The 18,089-nt window shown below is 36.2% G+C and overlaps 1 protein-coding gene and 1 pseudogene across 2 annotated transcripts; both read left to right on the top strand.

Moving 5' to 3' along the window:
- The first annotated feature begins 911 nt into the window (after nucleotides 1–911).
- LOC114407875 lies at nucleotides 912–3,713 on the top strand (annotated as a pseudogene).
- Nucleotides 3,714–4,887: 1,174 nt separating this feature from the next.
- LOC114407874 (la-related protein 6B-like) lies at nucleotides 4,888–16,790 on the top strand. 2 transcript variants are annotated; one of them, XM_028371151.1, is made up of 10 exons: nucleotides 4,888–5,597; nucleotides 11,978–12,059; nucleotides 12,321–12,415; nucleotides 12,547–12,618; nucleotides 12,835–12,914; nucleotides 13,039–13,138; nucleotides 13,819–13,866; nucleotides 13,972–14,040; nucleotides 15,362–15,508; nucleotides 16,231–16,790. In XM_028371151.1, exons 1-10 carry the CDS (start codon nucleotides 5,103–5,105, stop codon nucleotides 16,471–16,473), a joined length of 1,431 nt encoding a protein of 476 aa, XP_028226952.1. In that variant the 5' UTR covers nucleotides 4,888–5,102; the 3' UTR covers nucleotides 16,474–16,790. The 2 variants fall into 2 exon arrangements, with proteins under 2 accessions (XP_028226952.1, XP_028226953.1); XM_028371152.1 differs by having other exon boundaries at nucleotides 4,889–5,597; nucleotides 16,234–16,790.
- Nucleotides 16,791–18,089: the final 1,299 nt, after the last annotated feature.

Here is an 18,089-nt window from a genome sequence, read left to right as displayed (position 1 = left end):
TCAATTTCTTACTTTTTTAAGAACAAAAACAGAGACAAGGAAGTGTTCGTGTAGCATAGGAAAGAGAATGTCGTGTGCCACGTAGGTTGTAGTCGTGAACGCTGTCTTCAAGAACGTCGATATAAATGTGTGCAAGTTTCTTGTTTTTAATTTTAATTTTAATTTAGTGTTTTTTTTTTTGCAAAATATCTACTTGAAAATTTTAATAACATAAAATGATCTAAAAGTTGTTAATAAAATAAAGGACTGAAATCTCTGCACTTTACCCTCTTAAGTACAACTTACACTTTTAGAGGTCCTACAATACTAAGATATTTGAAAAATGTCTTAAATTACTCCTTTCATTTCATATGCATGTTTAAATAATTTATTTGATTTCTATATAAAATATAAGAATTAATGTGTTATGTGCATGTGATTTTAGAAACTAATAAATAAATATGAATTAAATTATGGTTGAGTTGAATTAGAGTAATTTTTAGAGATAACTACTATAAAAAGATTAATACTTATTCACTAAAAAGGCTTCTTCATGCTAAAAAAAATTGTTCTTTTTAAAAGAAAAATTAAGATACATCAGAAACTCAATAAAAATCTTACTATGAATAAAGATATATTTTACTCTCTGATAACTAAACTAATAAATAAATAAATAATAACTAAATTATGAATGAGTTAATCTAATGTAACTTTTATAAATAACTATTATTTGATGAAAATAGTTACTATAAAGGAATGAACTAATATCATCCACGACAAAGATCTTCTTCCTACTAAAAAAATTATTTCTCTTAAAAAAATCAAAATATATCAAAAACTTAATATAAATCTTACTGTGAACTAATTGTGTGAAAATTATAAATTTAAAAATCCTATTGATTTATAATTGCTAATCTCAGTCACCCTTACTATGTGGATTTGGATTAAGGGCGGCCACACAGGATGGATAGGGATGTTGGTTTCCATGACTGAGGTCGAAGAGAAGCAAATATTGATTGATTGATTCCTTCGTGGTGCAAAGCAAACTTTAAAGAGACCGTGGGAAATGGTGAGCTTAAGCCTGTGTCTTCCGTCGTCAATTTATCTTCAGGCTAAGGATTTGAAGTTTGAGAGTGTCCGCAAAGCCATCTCCAGGCTTGACCTAACAACGACATCTCCGCTCATAAAGTCTTCCCTTCTCCTCAAAGCCTGCATCAGGTCTGGTAACTTGGAGCTGGGCAAACTCCTTCACCACAAGTTGATTGACTCCGGACTCCCCCTCGACTCCGTTCTTCTCAACTCCCTCATTACCTCTACTCCAAATGCGGGGATTGGGAGAACGCACTTTCAATATTCCGCAACATGGGCCATCATAAGAGAGACTTGGTCTCCTGGTCTGCTATCATCTCCTGTTTCGCCAATAATTCCATGGAGTCCCGAGCCCTTCTCACCTTTCTCCACATGCTCCAATGCTCAAGGAATATCATTTATCCCAATGAATATTGCTTTACGGCCTCACTTAAATCTTGTTCTAATCCTCTATTCTTTTCTACTGGCCTTGCAATCTTTGCCTTTCTCTTAAAGACCGGATACTTTGATTCTCATGTCTGTGTTGGCTGTGCTTTAATCGATATGTTTACCAAGGGCGACCGAGATATCCAATCAGCACGCATAGTGTTTGACAAAATGCTGCACAAAAATCTTGTTACTTGGACTTTGATGATTACCAGATATGTGCAACTGGGCCTGCTGGGTGATGCTGTTGATTTATTCTGCCGTATGATAGTAAGTGAGTATACACCTGATGTGTTTACTCTGACAAGTCTCTAATCGGCCTGCGTTGAGATGGAATTCTTCTCACTTGGGAAGCAATTACATTCTTGCGTTATCAGGTCTAGATTGGCTTCAGATGTATTTGTCGGTTGTACTCTGGTGGACATGTATGCAAAATCTGCAGCAGTAGAAAACTCTAGGAAAATATTTAATACCATGCTGCGCCATAATGTTATGTCTTGGACTGCTCTCATCTCTGGATATGTGCAAAGCAGACAAGAACAGGAAGCCATCAAATTGTTTTGTAACATGCTTCATGGTCATGTTGCACCAAATAGCTTCACATTCTCCAGCGTCCTCAAGGCTTGTGCAAGTCTTCCTGATTTTGGCATCGGCAAACAACTTCATGGCCAGACAATTAAGCTAGGACTTTCCACTATTAATTGTGTGGGGAATTCTCTTATTAACATGTATGCAAGGTCTGGAACAATGGAATGTGCTCGAAAAGCTTTCAACATCTTATTTGAGAAGAATTTGATTTCGTACAATACAGCTGTTGATGCAAATGCAAAAGCCTTGGATTCTGATGAATCCTTTAACCATGAAGTTGAACACACTGGTGTTGGAGCTAGTTCTTATACATATGCATGCCTCTTAAGTGGCGCTGCTTGTATAGGCACAATTGTTAAGGGTGAACAAATCCATGCCCTCATTGTGAAGTCCGGGTTTGGAACCAATCTATGCATTAATAATGCTTTAATCTCTATGTATTCCAAGTGTGGAAACAAAGAAGCTGCTTTGCAGGTCTTTAATGACATGGGGTATCGCAATGTCATAACTTGGACATCTATTATAAGTGGTTTTGCAAAACATGGATTTGCTACAAAAGCCTTAGAATTGTTCTATGAAATGCTTGAAATAGGTGTAAAGCCTAATGAGGTCACTTATATTGCTGTTTTATCAGCCTGCAGTCACGTTGGTTTGATTGATGAGGCATGGAAACACTTCAATTCCATGCATTATAACCATAGTATCAGTCCAAGGATGGAACATTATGCATGTATGGTTGATTTGCTTGGTCGATCTGGATTGCTTTTAGAAGCCATTGAATTTATTAACTCGATGCCTTTTGATGCTGATGCATTGGTGTGGCGTACGTTTCTTGGTTCTTGTCGGGTTCATGGTAACACCAAGCTTGGGGAGCATGCTGCAAAAAAGATTCTTGAGAGGGAACCTCATGATCCAGCTACCTATATATTATTGTCAAACTTGTATGCGTCAGAAGGGAGGTGGGATGATGTGGCAGCCTTAAGAAAAAGCATGAAACAGAAAAAATTAATAAAAGAAACAGGTTATAGCTGGATTGAAGTTGACAATCAGGTGCACAAATTCCATGTAGGGGATACTTCACACCCCCAGGCTCGAAAGATATATGATGAACTTGATGAATTGGCTTTAAAAATAAAGAACTTGGGTTATATCCCAAATACAGATTTTGTTCTTCATGATGTGGAGGATGAACAGAAGGAACAGTATCTGTTCCAACACAGTGAAAAAATTGCAGTGGCATATGCTCTTATTAGTACCCCGAAACCAAAACCTATTAGAGTATTTAAGAATCTTCGGGTTTGTGGGGACTGCCATACGGCAATAAAGTATATATCAATAGTCACTGGAAGAGAGATTGTGGTGAGAGATGCAAACCGATTTCATCATATCAAGGATGGGAAATGCTCTTGCAATGATTATTGGTAAATGATAATCCATATCCATCCAATTGAGTTTAGACATCTTGACCTCCTGTACGGTAATTTTTGAAGGGTTATTTAAATTCCTTGTGCAAGAGTTATTCACTTTTTGGCTGCTCACACTATGCAGAGATTGTGAACACGGAAACTCTTCGAACCACTAGCTAATTGCTAATGGTTGACAAGCATTTGTATATCCATCTGTCGTTTGAATGATGAGGCTCGACGCTAACGTCTACGGTACACCATTTTCTTGTTTACCGTGGAGGTTATTCCACATATTGTGCTACAGTAGCAATGTCAAGCCTTGAGAGATGACAACAGACAAGGCGGGTCCAACCAACTGTTTTTTTACAGGCTGGGTTACATGTAGTAACCCATCAAATTAGCCCACCTAAATTTTCTCTGCATGTGATATGAGTTGATACATTGGGTTAATTCCCTTTATGTTCTCTAAAATTCTTAATATTCATTATGTTCAATTTCTACTTATGCTTATATACCCAAACCCCAAACCATATGTTCTAAAATAAATTATATTATTAAACTTAAGTCTAATTCATCAAATTATAACAAATACCATTTCCAAAATAATAAAATCAATAATCAAATTAAACCAAAAATAATCAAATTTAGACCACATCGAGTCAACGACTCAAATAAATTATACATAAATTATAGGTGTAAATTATTTTATAATTAATACCATTTCCAAAATATAAAAACAAATACTTACAAATTAATTATCAAACGACACTTATTTAAAAATATTTAAAATAATAATATTAATTACATTTCAAATAAACAAATAATTTTTTTTGCACATTAATTTTTATAACAGTCATATTAATATATTTATAATTTTAAAAAAATAAAAAAACAATAAATATTTCTTTTAATTTTAAATTAAAAAAAATTATAAATTCGTATAACAAATACAGATTAACCAATACGTATGAGTTATATAACCTATATAACTCATAAATTGACAATCCGTAAGTTATATAATACTTACGGATTTTAATCTGTAAGAGGAAATAAAATAAAAAAAATGTGATGTACCTCTGTAACACTATCGCCTCGATTGAAGCGACTACAATGTACCTCTCCTCTCAAGAAAATGAAAAAACAAGAAGAAACCAAGACAATGAATGCGTTAAAAGCGTTAAACAAAAAGTTAAGGAAGAGTAAACCAGGAAGGGGCATTTTTGGAATATCCATTTATTTCTGGGTGCACAAACCTGTGCATCTAGTAACACCCTAAATCGCGGTGTCCAGGCCGAGGCAGATGGGCCCGAGGCTTTTGGGGCCCGCGTTCACCGTTGTCGATCAAAAGTCATCAATCTATCTGCCTATAAATAATCCACTGTTAGTAAATCCGTAAAATTTGAGAATTGTTCTACGTCGTCAAAGACACCGATTTAGGGGTTAAAAAATATCGATTAACCTCTGATATTTCTCTTAGCTGCAGCCTGCAGTGAGACTAAGAAAATCTCCGAACCCGCTACTTCCTATTTTCTATCCTTTCAAAAGAGAAACTGGAAAAGTTAGCTAAACGTCATAGCTAGATCGTCGAACAAAACGAAAAGAAAAGCGTTGAAAATGGCTCAGGAGTCACTCTCAGAAACCCCTGATATCTCGCCCCCTTCGTCTACTGCACAATCGCTGCCAGATCCATCTCTTTCAAGGAACGTTTCTTTTAGCCGGCTCAACGCACAGGCACCAGAATTTGTGCCCACTCGCGTCTCCCCACGGGGCGATTTTCAGCAACCTAGGCTCGTTGTACCTTCTCCTTCTCCTTCTCCTCCTCCTCCTCCTCCTCCTCCTCCTCCTGCGTCAGGTATGGTACACGTTTACTCACCGCCCCCAACTTCACAGTTCCATGTACCGATTCAAGGCCATGTCGTCCCGGTCCAGAATCACCACCACCATCTTGCCCATCAGCACCACGTTCCGGCTCACTACCGCTCTCATCATCACCCGCATCAGTATTATGTTAGCTCCGATTCTGCCGTGCAGCAGCCTCAAGTTGACCCAGATCATGCTCCTTCCAAAAGCAAGATGTCTGACGAAGCCAGTCAGAAAATTTTGAATCAGGTAAACTTCAGTTGCCTAATGAATATGCCAATTTCACTGCTTCTCTTGTGATTCCAGACTGTCTCATTTTTTTCTTTGTTAACTTCTACGGATTATCTTGGTAGGCAGAAGTGTTCTTGCTTCTGATTGCTGATTGACAATTTGTAATCAATATCAGTCATATATTTTAGTTACCCTACCATATACACGAGTTTCGGATTATAGACTTTGTTCTATTCCCAATCCCATTCCACTTGCCCCACTGATCAAGTTAGGTAACGTTTGGAGGGGGACGGCGTAGTTTTTCATTCCTAATTGGGAGAAGTGGAGAACTATATAATTTCATATCAATAATGAGGGTTTAGAGGGAAAAGGGATGAGAGAGGATGCTTTTTATTTTAAACTAAGAGAAACTGAAAGGTTTCCCTTCCCTTTTCATCCACACAGCCTTCTGTCCTAAACTCACCCTCGGTGTTGTCACTGGAAGATCAGAATTGATTAAGTTGATCTGCAGTTGCACTAGTACCCCAGGTTTATTGGGCCTCGGTTATCTGTGTAGTGCAGGCTTCAAGTAGTGGATTTACACTTTGTCCCTTTTTTTCCTGGGTCATTGTTGACATGATTGTAGCTCCTGTGATGCTGTGATAATTTATTGTTTGTGTTATGATGGTGGTGCACAGAGTAATGCTATAATTGTCTAGAAACTCACATAACTCAAGAATAAGTTTACAAGAAATCAAACATATAGTGAATCAGATCATCAAATGAAAAGTTCTTCCTTCCCAAGGCTTACTCATAATTGTAAAAATATTTTAAAATCATAACTTATTTACAAAGTACAAAAATAATCCATTATAAGTTACACATGAAGAACTGTATATAAATTCAAGCTAGAAGGGGGGATGAGCTCAACCCACCATGTCATTGGTGGGCCAAGGTAGACTAAATCATGAACGCTTTTTTGGTGAAAACAACAATTGAATTCAATCTATCAACTTCAAGAATATTTCCATTCTCAATTTCTTTCAAAACCCTCAAATTGTTATTCTCTTGAATATAAACTCACATAACCCACAGTCCTTAAAATCACATGTTTGTAGTGTAAACCATCATGACTAAGATTTTTCAACAACTTTAAGTCAAATAATAACCATGAAACACAGGGTCATAAGGAAATATAAGTAAATGTTATCAATAAAATCACCAGTAATCTCAAATAATTATTTTTGTCATGGAGATAAAAGTTTGTTGAAAAAAATTCATATTCTTAGAAAATTTTGTTATTGCCCTAAGTAAATCACTCACTCACCACTATGGAAAACAAATCTAATAACTTCCGAGGACCTCAAGAGGAGCAATCGCCAAGGCAAAATGAAGAAGTAAGAAAATCCCCAAGTTGCAAAGGTTCATGTTTTCATGGAGTCCATGATAAAAATATATCATTTAAGCTTCCTATCATCATTTAACAATACCTATAAATTTAAATCCTCATCTTAGTCGGTCCCAAGCCCGGATAAAAGGAGAGGGTTGTGTTAGGCTTTCGACAGCCAACGTTAAACTTTGTCGAATCTCTATGACATGGATCAATTACGTAATAATGTGAATGCTAGGTCGTTGCTCGGAAGCAACGCGCTGTATGGCTCGAGTACAGTGTCAAAAGAGCAAGGGCCGTTGCATCGCCGCCCGGATGTAGTGAAAAGTAAGCAAGGGTTCCCACATTTTCGTGAACGGGTGTGGGTAAAGAAGCTAGTTCATGACAGGAGGATTCGCTTTGGTACATGGAATATAGGCACACTTACTGGAAAATCTATGGAAATAGTGGATGTTATGGTGAGGAGGAAGATCAATTTTATGTGCCTACAAGAAACTAAGTGGACAGGTGAAAAAGCGAAAGAATTAGACAACTCGGGATTTAAGCTGTGGTATACGGGAAAAATCAGATCAAGAAATGGGGTAGGGATTATTGTGGACAAGGAGTGGAAGAAGGATGTCGTGGATGTAAGAAGAGTAGGAGATCGTATCATAGTCTTAAAATTGGTAGTGGGACAGGACACCTTTAATGTTATTAGTGGGTACGCACCTCAGGTTGGGTTAGCAGAACACTTTAAGGTAAAATTTTGGGAGGATCTAGAAGGGGTACTTCAGGATATACCCCAAGGAGAGAAAGTTTTCCTAGGAGGGGATCTCAATGGACATGTAGGTAGCGTGGCTATAGAGGTTTTGAGGGGGTGCATGGGGGTTTTGGCCTAGGGGAGATGAATGGGGAGGGTAAATCCATCTTGGAGTTTTCGGAGGCTTTGGATCTTTCTATAGCCAATACATGGTTTAAGAAAAGAGAGGAACATCTTATCACTTACAAAAGTGGAGGGACATGTTCTCAGATAGATTTCTTCCTTATCAGGAAGTCTGATAGGAAGTATTGCTTGAACTGTAAAGTTATCCCGGGAGAAAGCTTGACTACCCAACATAGAGTTTTGGTTATGGATGTAAGAATTAGAGATAGGGCAAAGAGAAGTCCTCTGGTAGAACCAAGGATCAAATGGTGGCACTTGAAGGGTGAGAAACAAGGAATCTTCCAACAAAAGATATGGGAGGGTTGGTGTGGACAATCACAAGGAAGTGCAAATGATATGTGGAACAAGATGTCTCAAGAGATTATTAAAGTGGCTAAAGAGACGTTGGGTGAATCTAGAGGTTTTGGACCTAGGGGTAAAGAATCGTGGTGGTGGAATGAAAATGTTCAGAGCAAAGTTAGAGTAAAAAAGGAGTGTTTCAAGGAGTGGTCTAGGTGTAGAAATTCTGAAACTTGGGATAAGTATAAGATAGCTAGAAATGAAACCAAAAAGGCGGTGAGTGAGGCAAGAGCCCAAGCTTTTGACGGACTATACCAAGCTCTAGGAACCAGGGACGGAGAAAGATCTATATATAGGCTTGCTAAGGGTAGAGAGAGGAAGACTAGAGATTTGGATCAAGTAAAGTGTGTTAAGGATGAAGAAGGCAAAGTCTTAGTGCATGAAAAAGATATCAAGGAAAGGTGGAAGGCGTATTTCCACAACTTATTTAATGATGGATATGGATATGACTCTAGCAGTCTAGACACAAGAGAAGAGGACCGGAACTATAAGTACTATCGTCGGATTCAGAAACAGGAAGTAAAGGAAGCGTTGAAAAGAATGAGTAATGGTAAGGCGGTGGGGCCAGACAACATACCTATTGAAGTGTGGAAAACTCTTGGAGATAGAGGTCTTGAGTGGCTCACCGAACTCTTTAACGAAATTATGAGGTCAAAACGCATGCCGGAGGAATGGAGGAGAAGCACGTTAGTGCCAATCTATAAGAACAAGGGGGATATACAAAATTGTGCAAATTATAGGGGAATTAAGCTCATGAGTCATACCATGAAATTATGGGAAAGAGTGATCGAACGGAGATTAAGAAAGGAGACTCAAGTTACTGAGAATCAATTTGGTTTCATGCCGGGAAGGTCGACCATGGAAGCGATTTATTTATTACGGCGGGTGATGGAGCAATATCGCATGGCCCAACAAGACTTGCACTTGATTTTTATTGACTTGGAGAAAGCGTATGATAGAGTGCCTAGAGAGATTTTGTGGAAAGCTCTAGAGAAGAAAGGGGTTAGGGTTGCATATATTCGAGCTATCCAAGATATGTATGATAGGGTATCGACTAGTGTTAGGACACACGGTGGAGAGTCAGACGATTTTCCCATCACAATTGGTTTACATCAAGGGTCAATCCTTAGCCCCTACCTTTTTACCTTAATTCTGGATGTCCTCACGGAACAAATCCAAGAGATAGCGCCGAGATGCATGCTTTTTGCAGATGACATAGTCCTCCTTGGAGAGTCGAGGGAGGAGTTGAATGAGAGGTTGGAAACTTGGAGACGAGCTCTAGAAACACATGGCTTTCGCTTAAGCAGAAGCAAATCGGAGTATATGGAATGTAAGTTCAACAAAAGAAGAAGGGTTTCTAACTCAGAGGTGAAAATAGGAGACCATATTATCCCTCAAGTCACACGGTTTAAATATCTTGGGTCTGTAATACAGGATGATGGGGAAATTGAAGGGGATGTGAATCATCGCATTCAAGCAGGATGGATGAAATGGAGAAAAGCATCGGGGGTGTTATGTGATGCAAAGGTACCGATCAAGCTAAAGGGAAAGTTTTATCGGACTGCGGTAAGACCGGCAATTTTGTACGGAACAGAATGTTGGGCGGTCAAGAGCCAACATGAGAATAAAGTAGGTGTAGCGGAGATGAGGATGTTGCGGTGGATGTGTGGTAAGACTCGACAGGATAAAATTAGAAACGAAGCTATTAGAAAGAGGGTTGGAGTAGCGCCTATTGTAGAGAAGATGGTGGAAAATAGACTTAGGTGGTTTGGGCATGTAGAGAGAAGACCGGTAGACTCTGTAGTGAGGAGAGTAGACCAGATGGAGAGAAGACAAACAATTCGAGGCAGAGGAAGACCCAAAAAGACTATAAGAGAGGTTATCAAAAAGGATCTCGAAATTAATGGTTTGGATAGAAGTATGGTACTTGATAGAACATTATGGCGGAAGTTGATCTATGTAGCCGACCCCACCTAGTGGGATAAGGCGTTGTTGTTGTTGTTGTTGTATTGCACATGAAGCTCCAAAGTTACACCTATCCACCATTTTTGGAATTGCAAAGGAAGAAAGAATCAAGAAGTAGGAACTTATGAAGCACGGGCACACACCGACTGAAGGACATGTCGGGGTGTTCGACACGTTTCCAACACCGACCCGTGACAAACACGTGTCGGCCACATTTTTGCAGTGTTCATTTTTTTGGTTTTGACACAGCTTAGACACACGTCGGACTCAGATATTTTTTTTTAATACTTTTTTTATTTTTAAAAAAAATCAACCTGAAGATCAAATTAACATTAGCAAGTTGTTTTTTTAGATTTTTCTTTTCAATGATGGTTTCTCTTAGTATTTTTTTTTTTTGAGACTCTTTATTAAAGAACTTAGCAAGTTGTTTTCTTAGATTTTTTTTTTTTTTTGTAAAGAGATAAAGTTCTTGCATGGTGAAATATGATGACTCTTAGTACCTTTTTTGTGAGGCTTATTATCATATGAAAATTATAAAGCTTAACAACTTGTTTTAATATTAATATATAAATCTTAATTATCAATTTAAATTGTTGTCATGTTTTAAGATTACACACACACACACATATACATATGTATGTATGTATGTCCGTGTCATGTCTGGTGTCCCCTCACCTTAAGCCCTTAGTAGCAGTGGGTGCTAAGAATTAGTATGAAATGGAGGAAAATTGGAGGGAGCTGAATAGAGGAGGGAAAAGAATGAGAAGGAGGAGAAATGGAAAGGGTGGGGGTGGGGGAGCATGGTCATTGTGAATAAAAAGAAAGGTGTTACCCCTCTACAAAAATTTAAAAAATCAGCTACCCCTTTCTCTTCAATATGGTGTGGCAGATTTTAGAGTTTTCACGTCATATATACATCTTTAGGACTACTGACAATTTACGTATTTGGTCTCTGAACTATTTCTTTGGATTGACATTTCTTTAAGTTTCCAGGAAAGCAAGAGGAAGGAGAGGGGTATTTCCCTTCAAAATTCTCTTCTAATACAGTGTCCATAATATACTGCTTTTATTTCATAGTTTTGACTTTTGACTTTTGTGGTTCATGACTTGTTCCACCCTCCACAGTGTGGCTTCCCCTGTTTGTAATGTTAGGAATGGGGATCTGGCTCCTATAAAGTGAAAGAGTACATTTTAGACTTTAGAGGATAGAATTCACTTAAACTGTTGATTAAAAATATCAACAGTAGCAATTGTGATAAAAATGAAGTACATATATAAAGTTAGTTACAATCTCAACCATTAAATTTTTAAGCAATGGTTATTGGTGGATTTTATCCTCCAAAGTGTACTTTCCTCATTCTAGAGGAGCAAAATCCTGGCGATGGTAAAGTAAAAGGTAAAATTTGTGAATACACCCTTAGTTGCATTATAATAATCTATAAAATGAACAACTCTGAACGATTAATGTTTTTTCAGGTGTAGCAAAATATTATGCATATTGAAGATGAATTTTAAGGGGAATTTGAGAAGTTGATGCTTTTCAATATTTAATGTTGGGAAATGGAATTTGAGGATGGATAATAATAAAGCAAAGTTTATATTTTTGTGACATATATGATATATCTATTTATTTTTATCATAATGTATTAATAAAGCAAAGTTTATATTTTTGTGACATATATGATATATCTATTTATTTTTATCATAGTGTATTTCTCTAAATTGCACTTTTACCTTTTTTTGCCTGTCATGCATCACAACTTACTAGGATTTTGGTTGGGATTTTTATATAATAATTTGTAGGTGGAGTATTATTTCAGTGATTTAAACTTAGCTACTACCGATCATTTGATGAGGTTCATCAACAAAGATCCAGAAGGTTTTGGTAAGATAATATTTTTTGGTTTCATTCTTTTTTACTGTGTAACTGAATTACTATGGGCCGAAACAGTTCATTCTACGTCCTTCTTGATGTTACTCCTTTTGTCCTCTTTAAGGAACAGGATGATGGGTGTTCAAACATTACCATATTGAAAATTGAACAATGTGATATTTTGATTCTTGTTTCTGTAAGATAGTAGATGGTTTTAATTTGTTATGATCTATAGTTTTGTATTATTTCTAATGCTTTTCTAAAATTATTTAGTGCCTATATCTGTTGTTGCATCTTTCAAGAAGATTAAGGCCCTCATAGCCAGTCACTCCCAACTTGCAACTGTTTTAAGGAACTCGTCAAAGCTCGTAAGTTTGTTAACTTTCTTGCTTCATGAGCTAATGTTACTCTTCAACTTCTATTCTGCTGTTTTTCTGGATATCTTTCAATAATTTTATTCTTGTTGCTTTTAAATATACATCATTGCTGAATTCTACAGGTGGTCAGTGAAGACGGAAAGAAAATCAAACGCCAGTATCCCCTGACTGAGTCTGATATAGAAGAGCTACAAGTAATGCTTACTAAAATGTGTGACTGACTTTAAGTTGTGCAAGACAGTTTACTAAGGTTGCATGATGGATTCTATGATGACCCATGCATATCATGTATTCTTATCGAAATATTTAATTCAAATATGTTGTTGTTGTTGTTAATGATGGTTGGTCTTATTTCTGCTTCTTTCTTCTCTTTCTTTTCTTAAATCTAGCATTTTTTATTTTTCTGGTAGTCTCGCATTGTTGTAGCTGAAAACCTACCTGAGGATCACTGCCATCAGAATCTTATGAAGGTTTTCTCAGCAGTTGGGAGGTACTATTGTGGCTTCCATTGGATGATGCTTGTTATGGATTTTTTTAAAAATATTTTTAAGTTAGTTACATGCGGTAAAACTTTGAATTCTAGTTATCATACATTTTATGTGGGCATGTGGCAGTGTGAAGACTATCCGTACCTGTCCACCTCAAACTTCCAATAGTGGGGCTTCTGCTACTTCAAGATTGGGAAAAGTTGATGGGATGCCTTTATCTAACAAGGTATTCATTCATGCATTCATGAATTGATGTACTATAGGTTCCATCGGAGCTATTATCCTGTTTTGTTTTTTACTTGAATTTTTTAACATGTGGGTTATACTTTATCCAACATACACATGAATTTCATTTCTACTGATGAAATTGACCTTTTAATTTTACCCCATAGGATGGTTTCTAAGTTTTTATTAAAATTGTTTGAGGCCTTTCACAGAACAAAGCTATCTAAATATGCTTATTGGCTTTGGTTTCTAGAGGAAATTTAATTGCTCCCCATATAAGATAGGTGGCTGTGTACCCTGACTCAATATTTTCATCTGGGGGATGTTACTTGTGTGTTCAGTTTTGGTTGCATGAGCTTGGCTGCACATCAATAATTAAATTTAGGCCTGTTTTGCTATTTTGACCTTTGCAATGTAGATACTTGTTTTTATTCATAAAATGTTCTTCAAAATTTCAATGTTTTATAACCTATTTCAACTGGTAATCTTATGAGTTATGATATAAGTTATAAACATGCCCACCCGTTGCATGCTACCATTTTGGGTTGTTGGCAAATTTAATGATGGGCATGAACTTTTACTGGTGAAACATGCTAGTGATAGGATTTTTTCTCTCTTTTCTTGTAGAATATTAATGAAGAGAAGATATTTTAATGAATCTAATACAACTTTTTGTTCCAGTTGCATGCATTTGTTGAATATGGATCTGTTGAGCTGGCTGAGAGAGCTGTAAGTACCAATACTTTGCTGAGTTGGCAGGGTATTATTTAAGGTTACTTTTTAACTAGATGACATATTTGGCTGTATAGTGATGAGATTGAGAACCATTGACAGGTTGCTGAGCTGAATGATGAGGGAAACTGGCGGAGTGGCCTCCGGATTCGCCTGATGCTTAGACGCATGGTATACATTAAAACTTTCTTTCCTCCATTACATGTATGCAAGTGTCCCGAGTAATGTTTTGCTTGTCCAATCAGATGAAGATTTGAAGGGTTTTTTTGGGGCATTTACAATTATTGCTGGTATGGCCTTGTCGACAAATACATATTCTGTTTTTTTCAAAACTTGAATGAAACAAGGGAAAAAACCCTCTCTAATCTGGCTGGGTGTTCCCATAAGTCATATATGTTGAGGGGTTTTAGAGTATACCTAATCTGATGGATTTATTTTTCTTTAGGCTAACTGTTGACAGCTGTTATAACAGCTGTAGACAATTGTATCAACTAACTGACAGTTAGTTAGTTGTTTAGTTAGATCTGTTATGTTAGTTAGGCTCTATATAAACAGAGCTTGTAATCATTTCAACACTTGTGTTTAATACTAATATCTTCCTCATTCTTAAACTCTCTCTCTCAATATCAAACTCTATTAAGGGGCATTCGGGAGGTTTTTTTTTTTTAATAACATAAAAGTTAGATAGGTAGTGATTTAGATGTATTATGTTATCAATATTTTATTTTCAGTCTAAACCTGCTCAAGGACGGGGAAAGAAGGGACAGAGGGCCTCTAATAGAATGAGATAAGAATAGAGAGAGGAATGGTCAAATTTCTCATTACCCTGTTTTTGTTTTGCCAGACTTCTCCCAACAGAGCTTGTACTCTGAATTCAAGGACAGAGGGCCTCCAATAGAACGAGATAAGAATAGAGAGAGGAATGGTCTAATTTCTCATTACCCTGTTTTAGCTTTGCCAGACTTCCCCCAACAGTTTGTGGTGCAAACTGATGCTTAGGGTTTTGCAATGGGAGCAGTGCTACTCCAATCAGGCTACCCAGTAGCCTATCTCAGGCACGATCCCTTTTAACAGAATTCTAACAAGAGCCTTCTAGAACTAGCTGAGTCACTCTCTCAATACAATTAACAGATATTCAAATAACTAATGATAAAGCACATAGTCATTCCACATCTTAGGTGTAGTAATAGTATGCTTGGGCCTAAGGTCCACTTCATTGGGCTGCTCCTTGTCACCATGCTGGACCATATCAGTTGTTTAGTTACATCTGTTATGTTAGTTAGGCTCTATATAAACAGAGCTTGTAATCATTCAACACTTTGGTTGAATAATAATATCTTCCTCATTCTCAAACTCTCTCTCTCTCTCTCTCAATATCAAACTCTATTAAGGGGCATTCTGGAAGTTTTTAGACCTACTTTTTTTTTTAATAACATAAAGGTTAGATAGGTAGTGATTTAGATGTATTATGTTATCAATATTTTATTTTCAGTCTAAACCTGCTCAAGGACGGGGAAAGAAGGGACTTGATGTTGAAGTTGGCTGTGATGAGGATTATACTTCTGTGCCTGAGCCACAGGCAAGTGAGAAACAATTAGAAGATGCTTCCTTTCCTGATACTTTGCTGCTTGAACATGCGGTAAGTGTTTTTGCTTATTTCCATTGACAGATTGTTCATGATATATAAAGTTTTGTTGCATGACAGCAAATAATTTCAAGAATCATGTATCCATCTCAAGTTAATTGGAATGCTTGAATTCCAACAGTGTCAGGCTTAACAAATCTTGGTCTTTTATCCTTCTATAACATGGTCTTTTTAAGAGTATGACAAAACTTGGGGTACAGTTTGGGGTACAGTACCACATATGCTTTTGGTACTATTCTTCAATTAAAATTTGAATTTTATTTGTAATGCATGCAGTAAAGGTTGACATTAAATCTCAGCATGCATTACCAAGATAAAAGTCCAATTTGATTGGAAAACATCTAAAGTATTTATGGGGTTGTACCTGAGTTTTGTCCAAAAGAGTATGCATGTTTTAGCATCTTATGCTCTTTGTTACCCCCTGCTAACTCCATGTCTTTGTGAGTGCATGCGTGCGTGCTTGGAAATCATTCCCCCATAAGTTTAAGAACCCTTCCAAACATGTTTGAGCCCTTAAAAAGAATAATATGTTTTGGGTCATTTTGGTAATATGCCTTTGATATGCTGATAATAATGGTTTTTTACTGGCATCATTCACAGCATATGTCCATGTCCTCTTCAATTGTCATGTGAAAATTTCTAACTCGTACTTTGCGGACAAAGTAGCACTGGCATTTGCCTGTTCTATGCTTTAGGCCATAATTCTTTTAAATTAGCAGGGAGAAGAGCATGGTTATGACAAAGAGAGTGGGCAAAGGAAAGGTCGTAGCCGGGGCCGGGGTAAGGGACGTGGCCGAGTTCATTGTCATCAGAATAATCGTGTGGGAACACCCCCTTCAAATAATACAATTTTCACTGATCAAGTCATTGCCAAGCAACCCCCTGGGCCCCGAATGCCGGATGGTACAAGAGGATTTTCAATGGGTAGGGGGAAGCCGGTTGCTGTTAATATAGCGTAATTTGTTTGATCAAATGCCGATACAAGTTTGTAGTTGTGCTTGTAGCGAGTATATGTTGGTGCTGTAACAGTGTGATTGTGACAGTACTAGTCTGGCTGGGGCAATTCTAAAACAGTCTTCTGTTTTTTTCTTTTTTGTCTTTTGGAGATGCTGTGGCCTATGGCTAACAGCGGAGAAAGTAGAAAAAAGAAATTTAAGGATTGACCAGAGTGATTAATTGATTCAAATCAATCCGAACAGTTTAGATTTATAGATCAAAATCGTTCATGTAGGAGTTGTATCATGAGTTTAGATTTATAGATCAATTAACCCATTGATTTGATCCTTAAACCCATAATTAAAATATAAATTTAATTATATATATATATATATATATATATATTAAAAACTAAAAAAATAATTTGACAATCAAGAAAGGTGGTGTGGTACTGCATCTTTTAATAAAAATATTAACAATTAAAATGTTGGGAGTTACAAACATCAAAGCACCTTACACTAATATTAGGATTCCAAGTTAACTTCTTAAGGAATTAGTCTTAATGAACCATATTTTGTTTATTTGTTTTAACAAATTTGATTGTAACAAATTTGGTTGTAGTAAATTCAGGCTTATTCTCAGAAATTAGTTTATAGGAAATAGTTTTGATTTAGATTATTACAGGAGATCTCGTTGAAGAAAATTATGTTGATGCAATTAATAAATCAAATTTACTATTTGATAATAGTGTTAATTATATTGAATATTTGGATGAATATATAAAATAGTAATTTTAAGAAGAAAAATCAAATTTAAATGGATAACTTGTGACTTGAATCAAATCAAACCGTTTATGAATGGATTGAATTAAGTTAGGTTAAAAAAAATATGAAAACTAAGTTGAACCAAATTGATTAAATTTGATTGAATTGAATCTTGAATTTGATAAAAAAAAAAATCAATGACCCATAAACATAGCTGTTATTATCAATGTGGTGTTGTCTGTTACTGTCAACAATGGAGATAGGAGGAAGAACACTTTGTCCTAAAAATGAACAAAAGAATAACTTTTTTTCAAGAAAAAGAAGGTGGAGGAGAATACGTGGGCAACCATGGAGATCCGAGGAAGGAAGAAAGAAGAATCACATTTTATTAAAATGTTTGATTTTTCTTAATTTACATGTTATTTTTTATTGGTTGTGTGCAAAGTGTATGTATTGGGTGTGTGTCTATCCAAGAATTTCTGCAATAGCTATCTGTAGATGAGACCTGACAAGAGTCATGAGACTTTATGAAGTGCACAGCAACAGAAAAACACACAGGGATATTTAATCATGGAAAGGACAAAATTAAGGGTCTAGTCACAAAAATATTAAATGGAATATGTAAGTATAATTAATATATGAAAAGTATGGTTAGTTTTAACATATAAGATAATTATTAATTTTATTTAGAAATTAAATATAATAGTGTAGGAGTATTATATTTAACATTTTTTTATTCTAAAAAAATAAGATAAACATATATGGTTTACACTTTTTAAATAATATTATTTTTTGATTGTTTTTCGGTATCTCTTTTAATTAAGGTGATCTTGTTTTTTATATTTAGATATTAAAGATAGAAAATGATATGTGTG

Source organism: Glycine soja, chromosome 3 (genome assembly GCF_004193775.1).
Source record: "Glycine soja cultivar W05 chromosome 3, ASM419377v2, whole genome shotgun sequence".
In the NCBI taxonomy this organism is placed as follows: Eukaryota; Viridiplantae; Streptophyta; class Magnoliopsida; order Fabales; family Fabaceae; genus Glycine; species Glycine soja.
The sequence above is the reverse complement of the archived record's forward strand: the minus strand, read 5'-3'. Positions and strand labels throughout refer to the sequence as shown.

Excerpts from the sequence above, each read along its gene's own strand:
- LOC114407874 (XM_028371151.1), top strand. The coding sequence starts at position 5,103 with ATGGCTCAGGAGTCACTCTCAGAAACCCCTGATATCTCGCCCCCTTCG. Across the intron at positions 13,139-13,818 it reads GGATGCCTTTATCTAACAAG|TTGCATGCATTTGTTGAATA; the intron begins GTATTCATTCAT and ends TTTTTGTTCCAG. Across the intron at positions 13,867-13,971 it reads TTGAGCTGGCTGAGAGAGCT|GTTGCTGAGCTGAATGATGA; the intron begins GTAAGTACCAAT and ends AACCATTGACAG.